This window comes from Coenobita brevimanus, chromosome 117 (genome assembly GCF_032717465.1).
Source record: "Coenobita brevimanus isolate Jiangsu-jjx chromosome 117, ASM3271746v2, whole genome shotgun sequence".
Lineage (NCBI taxonomy): Eukaryota > Metazoa > Arthropoda > Malacostraca > Decapoda > Coenobitidae > Coenobita > Coenobita brevimanus.
In genome coordinates this window covers 782373-789872 of record NC_137070.1, presented here as the reverse complement: position 1 = coordinate 789872, position 7500 = coordinate 782373, and the positions used below count along the sequence as shown (strand labels likewise).

General features: G+C 47.4%; 1 protein-coding gene across 1 annotated transcript in view; it reads left to right on the top strand.

Annotated features, from left to right (window-relative positions):
* Positions 1-7500, top strand: part of LOC145419048 (uncharacterized) — a 27041-nt gene that overhangs the window by 18435 nt on the left and 1106 nt on the right. Inside the window, exons 11-13 of the mRNA XM_080287293.1 lie at positions 647-856; positions 4564-4749; positions 5465-5577. Coding sequence (XP_080143419.1) covers positions 647-856; positions 4564-4749; positions 5465-5577 — 509 coding nt within the window. The remainder of the gene's footprint in view (positions 1-646; positions 857-4563; positions 4750-5464; positions 5578-7500) is intronic.

Genomic DNA, 7500 nt, shown 5'->3' with positions numbered 1-7500 from the left:
TGTGTGTGTATAGGGGTGTGTGTGGTGCGGTGAGTGCGATTCTGGTCTTGTGTTGATTTGGGGTGTTGTGGGGTGTTTGGGGGTGCATGGGGTGCTGATGTGTATCTGTGAGTGTGTGTGTTGGAGGGGTGTTTGGTGTGTGGGGTGCTGGTGTGTGAGTGTGTGTGGGTGGGTGTGTGTGTGTGTGGAGTGGTGAGTACAATTCTTGCCTCGCGTTGGTTTGGGGTGTTGTGGGGTGTGTTGTGGGGTGTTTGTGTGTGTGTGTGTGTGTGTGTGTGTGTGTGTGTGTGTGTGTGTGTGTGTGTGTGTATGGGGGTGTGTGTATGGGTGTGTGTGTGGTGCAGTGAGTACGATTCTTGCCCCGTGTTGGTTTGGGGTTTTGTGGGGTGTTGGGGGTGTTTGGGTGTTTGTGTGTGTATATGTGTGTGTGTATATGTGTGTGTGTGTGTGTGTGTGTGTGTGTGTGTGTGTGTGTGTGTGTGTGTGTGTGTGTATCTCATTTCTCCTTAACAACACTACAGTATCCATCATCTTTGTGTGTGTGTGTGTGTGTGTGTGTGTGTGTATGGGAGGTGTGTGTATGTGTGTGTACGTGTTTTACTCCCTCTCAGACCCACTAACCCCCTACCATCTTTCCCCAAAACAGGTCGTGTGTAATAAATGTTCAAGCTTCAAGGCAACTCTAGCGTACGAGGGTGGGAAGAGCGTAAGGGTGTGCCGCACGTGTCACGCCACACTCCAGGAGCTCTCGTCCTCCACCGCCACCCCCTCGCCTGAGATAGAGGCCGATGAATGCTCCTTGTACAGTGCCAAAGAACCTCCTGACATACCCTTTAGGAATAGAGGAGTGCTTGAGGTGAGGTAACGAGTATGTAGCATCTTCTATGTGTCACTCTTCTCTGCTGCCTAATATTCCTCTTCTGGCTAATATTTCACCTCTTCTACTTCTCATTTTCCTCTATCTATCTATCTGTCTATCTATCGCCAGACGCCTTAATCCCGTAAGGGGTGGCCACAAACAAATAACCTCCATGTCACCCTGTCCCCTGCCATTTCACTGCCCTGCTCCCAGCTTACACCCCCCTCTCTCATATACCTCTCCACTCCATCCCTCCATCTCATCCTTGGCCTCCCCTTTCCTCTCCCCCCCTCCACCTCACTCATGTACACTCTTCTCGTCAGTCTCTCACTCTTCATCCTCTCCACATGGCTTGCTAATATTTCACCTCTTCTGCTTGTCACTTTCCTCTGCTGGCTAATATTGCTAAGCTGAGAGAGGCTTGGTATGTTTCTCTGCCTAATATTTCACCTCTTCTACTTGTCACTTTCCTCTGCTGGCTAATATTGCTAAGCTGAGAGAGGCTTGGTATGTTTCTCTGCCTAATATTTCACCTCTTCTACTTGTCACTTTCCTCTGCTGGCTAATATTGCTAAGCTGAGAGAGGCTTGGTATGTTTCTCTGCCTAATATTTCACCTCTTCTACTTGTCACTTTCCTCTGCTGGCTAATATTGCTAAGCTGAGAGAGGCTTGGTATGTTTCTCTGCCTAATATTTCACCTCTTGTACTTGTCACTTTCCTCTGCTGGCTAATATTGCTAAGCTGAGAGAGGCTTGGTATGTTTCTCTGCCTAATATTTCACCTCTTCTACTTGTCACTTTCCTCTGCTGGCTAATATTGCTAAGCTTAATAATATTCCAAAGAGGATGGATGATGATGATGATGATGATGATGATGATGATGATGAGGAGGAGGAGGAGGAGGAGGATCAGGAGGAGGAGGAGAAGCAGAAGGAGGAGGAGGAGTAGGACAATGATAGTCTATCTATCTATCTATCTATAGCCCGACGCCCTGATCCCGTAAGGGGTGGCCGCAGACAAAACGCCTCCAAGTCGCTCTGTCACCCACCATTTGACTACCCTCCCCCCAACTCACCCCCCCTTCCCTCATATACCTCTCAACACCATCCTTCCACCTCATCCTCGGTCTACCCCTCCCTCTCCCTCCCTCCACCTCACCTACATACACCCTCTTAGTCAGTCTTTCATTCTCCATTCTCTCCACATGTCCAAACCACCTCAGTGTATTTCTCCTAATTCACCCTCCACCTCATCCTCGGTCTACCCCTCCCTCTCCCTCCCTCCACCTCACTTACATACACCCTCTTAGTCAGTCTTTCATTCTCCATTCTCTCCACATGTCCAAACCACCTCAGTGTATTTCTCCTAATCTTCTCAACCACATCCACATCCACCCCACAACGTTCCTTCACTTCTTCATTCGTCAACCTATCCCTCCACGTCACTCCACATGCTCCTCTCAAGTAACTCATTTCCACTGCTCTCACTCTTGACTTGTTCCCCTCTTGCAAGGTCCACGCCTCGCTTCCATACGTCAGGGTAGGGATCACAATACTATCATGCAGTGACTTCTTAACTTCCATACTCACCTCCCTATTTCTCATCACTGCTTTCAGTGTACCAACAACCTGCCTTCCCTGCTGTACCCTTTCACGCACTTCATCCCCCAAAGTTCCATCCTTACTCATCACACTACCCAAGTACTTGAATGCACTCACATTCTCCATATCCTCACCATCCAACCTCACTGCATATTCTGTGACTTCATTCCTCTCAAACACCATAACTTTACTTTTGTTTACATTAACTTTCAGCTTCCTCCTCCTACACACTGTCCCAAATTCATTCACCAAACCTTGCAACTCCCATTCATCTTCACTCAACAATACTGTATCATCAGCAAACAGCAACACCGGAAGCTTCCAAATCTCACCCTCATTCATTAGAGCCACCCCCACATCCACTGCCCTACCTTGCACCTCCTTTACAACCCCATCCATGTATATATTAAACAGCCATGGAGACATCACACAACCCTGTTTCAGTCCCACATTGAGATCAAAGAACTCACTCAGCTCACCATCCACTTGCACCGTAGCCCTAGCTCCCTCGTACATACTCTTCACAGCACTCAGTAATTTCCCCTCCACTCCATATATTCTCAATACCTTCCACATACCTTGCCTATCTATTCTGTCATAAGCTTTCTCCAAGTCCATGAAGGCAGCATACACTTTCCTTCCCTTCTCTAGATACTTCTCCACTAAACATCTTAGAACAAATATCTGATCTACACACCCTTTTCCCTTCCTAAATCCCCCTTGTTCTTCTCCAACTAGCTCCTCTGTCATATGCCTAACCCTATCAATGAGTATTCTACCATATATTTTACCAGTCACACTAAGAAGGCAAATACCCCTATGGTTACCACATACTTCTCTCTCCCCTTTTCCTTTGTATAAAGGAACAATTATACCTGATTTCCAGTCCTCTGGAACCCTTCCCTCTTCCCAAGCCAATCTACACAACTTCCATATCCACTCCACAACAATCTCACCCCCATACCTAAGCATTTCACCACACACTTCGTCAATTCCTGGGGCCTTTCCCAGCTTAATCTTCTTCATTGCTTCCACTACTTCCGACCTACTGATCTCTTCCTCCCTCCTCTCATCTCTTCTTCTCCCAGCCATTCCCCAACCACTTATACTCACACTGCTCTCACTCTCTACATTCAACAAATCCTCAAAGTGCTCCTTCCATCTCCTCAATTTCTCTCTCTTCTCCACCAACAATCTATTATTCCTATCTTTCACTCCCCTACTATTTCCTCTTTCACACTGCCTTACTTTCTTTACCTCCTTCCAAAACAATTTCTTACTCTCCCTCCATTTCACACTCAGATTCCTCCCAAACTCTTCATCCACTTTCTTCTTACTCTCCTTCACCAGTCTCTTAACCTCCCTTCTCCTGCTCACATATACCTCTTTCTTCTCTCTCTCATCTTCTCCCCTACCTCTACTCGCCAACCATTCACTATATGCCTTCTTCTTTTGTTCCACAGCTCGTTTCACCTCATCATTCCACCATGCTGTCCCTTGCACACCCTTGCATCTCCTCCTCACTCCACAAACCGCCTCACACGCTAAGCCTATCTCTTCCGTGAATATCTTACATACATCTTCCACCCCTTCCATCTGCTCTAGCTCATACCTTCCCAATCTTTCTTCCACTATGCTCTTATACTCTGTCATTTTCTCACTATCTTGCAATTTCTCCACTCTTCTCACAGGAGCAGCTTCCTCCTGTCTTCCCCTTCGTCTCCTCAACCACTTTCTTTGCAGCTCTACCTTGGCCATCACTAAGTGATGGTCCGAGACTCCATTCCCCCACCCTCTCCACACTCTTGCATCCAACACTTGTCTTCTCATTCGCTCATCCACACACACGTAGTCTATCATTGTCTTTCGTTCAGCAAGTTCACCATCCATCCTCCTCATTACTCTCCATGTATACCGGTGGATCATCTTATGACGAAAGTAGGTGTTGGCTATTGCCAACCCCTTACCAGCACAGATGTCCACCAAAGCACTACCATTCCCATCTACTTCAGCTGGCACACCCCACTGACCAACCACTCCATCCACCCGTATAATGATAGTGACGAGAACAATGATGATAACATCTGCCTCTCACTGGCGCAGGTGTCGGCCAAGACGGGGGGCGCTGTAATCCAGGGCTTCCTGCAGCTCAAGACGCACCGCAAGACGTGGGTGAGGCGGTGGTTTGCCCTCCACACCGACTTCGTTTTATACTCGTTTAAATGTGAGGCCGATGAACAAGCCCTTACCGCCACACCTGTCCCGGGCTTCACCGTGACCCCACTACAGGTGAGACGGGGGCTCGTTAGTGTACAGGTGAGAGGCGTACGTACACACACGCACACAGCCCTACACACACACACACACACACACACACACGCACACACACACACACACACACACACACACACACACATAAGTAGCTTACAAAACAATATTAATCAGCCATATCCAAAAATAAGTCACTACAGGAAAGGTGTTAGGGAGCTTTATGCAGAGTATGGTGATATTGGAAGGATTTATGTAACACAGAAGAGGATAGTAAGGTGTAATAAACAAAATAAATCACTTAGGAAAAGGTGTTAGTGAGCTTTATGCAGAGTATGGTGATATTGGAAGGATTTATGTAACACAGAAGAGGACAGTAAGGTGTAATAAACAAAATAAATCACTTAGGAAAAGGTGTTAGGGAGCTTTATGCAGAGTATGGTGATATTGGAAGGATTTATATAACACAGAAGAGGACAGTAAGGTGTAATAAACAAAATAAATCACTTAGGAAAAGGTGTTAGGGAGCTTTATGCAGAGTATGGTAATACTGGAAGGATTTATGTAACACAGAAGAGGACAGTATGGTGTAATAAACAAAATAGATCACTTAGGAAAAGGTGTTAGGGAGGACTTAGTTGTCATTAGTGTTGCATTACTCTGGTTTAATTAACTGAGCAGACCCATCAAGCACAAGCAAGCCTAGCCGATGTAGTAACTTTCTTTCCTCTGACAGGGGGTGCGGAATGAGAGCGGGATAAGTGACAAGGAGAAAGAGCGTGCGTTTAAGCTACACCATGCGAAGAAGCAGTATGTGTTCCAGGCAGCTAGCAAAGAGGAAGCACAGAGGTGGGGTGGCTTCACGTATTCTAGGCTTGATCTCTGGCAGCCTCCCTATTCAGTGCCTTATCCCTGAGGTCACACTCTATGGCTTCATCCCAGGTCTTTTTTGGTCTGCCTTTCACAACCCTACCCTCAACGTTCACACCTCTCACCCTCCACACCCAGTTGTCATCCTCCATCCTCTCCACATGCCCAGACCTTCTCAGTCTACCCCTCCTGATCACAAACCATCTTAATCTACCCCTCCTGATCACAAACCATCTCAGTCTACTCCTCCTCGTCACATCACCAATACACTCCAGTCCCATCCTTCCTCCCAAACCATCTCAATCTACCCCTTCTCATCACAACACCAATACACTCCAGTCCCATCCTTCCTCCCAAACCATCTCAGTCTACCCCTCCTCATCACATCACCAATACACTCCAGTCCCATCCTTCCTCCCAAACCATCTCAATCTACCCCTCCTCATCACAACACCAATACACTCCAGTCCCATCCTTCCTCCCAAACCATCTCAATCTACCCCTCCTCATCACAACACCAATACACTCCAGTCCCATCCTTCCTCCCAAACCATCTCAGTCTACCCCTCCTCATCACAACACCAATACACTCCAGTCCTGTCCTTCCTCCCAAACCATCTCAGTCTACCCCTCCTCATCACAACACCAATACACTCCAGTCCCATCCTTCCTCTCAACTCTTCCATCGTAAACCCAGCCCCCCCAGGCCTCACACTCAGGGACGCACTGCACATCCACCTAATCATTGTCATTTCTGTACGTTTGAGCCTGCGAATATCCTCTTCCTTTACTGCCCAGGTCTCACTACCATACAACATTACACTACGAATATCCTCTTCCTTTACTGCCCAGGTCTCACTACCATACAGCATTACACTACGAATATCCTCTTCCTTTACTGCCCAGGTCTCACTACTATACAGCATTACACTACGAATATCCTCTTCCTTTACTGCCCAGGTCTCACTACCATACAGCATTACACTACGAATATCCTCTACCTTTACTGCCCAGGTCTCACTACCATACAGCATTACACTACGAATATCCTCTTCCTTTACTGCCCAGGTCTCACTACCATACAGCATTACACTACGAATATCCTCTTCCTTTACTGCCCAGGTCTCACTACCATACAACATTACACTACGAATATCCTCTTCCTTTACTGCCCAGGTCTCACTACCATACAGCATAACACTACGAATATCCTCTTCCTTTACTGCCCAGGTCTCACTACCATACAACATTACACTCCTAACACATGCCACATACAAAGATCCCTTAGCATGGAGGGAGGGCCCTCTCAGTGTCAGGAGAGGCAACAGCTCCCTGAACGTCTTCCAACCACTCCTCACTCTAGCCACGGAAACACAACATGTCTCGCAAGTAACAAAACTTATTACAGTCAAGTCGCCTAATCTGCGGCAATTAGGGACTGGTACCCACCTGCGGATTACGAATTCCGCGGTTTACAAAGTTAAGGACCAATTCGAAAAACGGATATTTAGTCTGGACCCTCATGGAACCCCCTACAGCACCTTACCTACACCTAACTAGCCAATAGCAAAAAGACAATCTAAGAAAGGTAGAGGTAGGCCGAGGGAAACCTGGTTGAGGACAATGAGAAGAGAAGCAGGAGAGGAGTGTTGGTGGGACCTGAAGGAGATGGCAAGAGACAAATATTGGTGGAGAGAGTTCATCGAGGCCCTATGCATCCCGTGGGGTACCACAGGAAATGACTGATTGATTGATTGATTGATCTATTTAACTGAGAGGAGCCTTCTTCTCGGACCCCCGCTGGGTTGAACGTGGCCTTGGGGGGTTGGGGCCATCCATAAGAGACCCCGGGAGAGTTAACCTTGATATAAAAAGGCCAGGCAGCGCTGAGAACTCACGAGG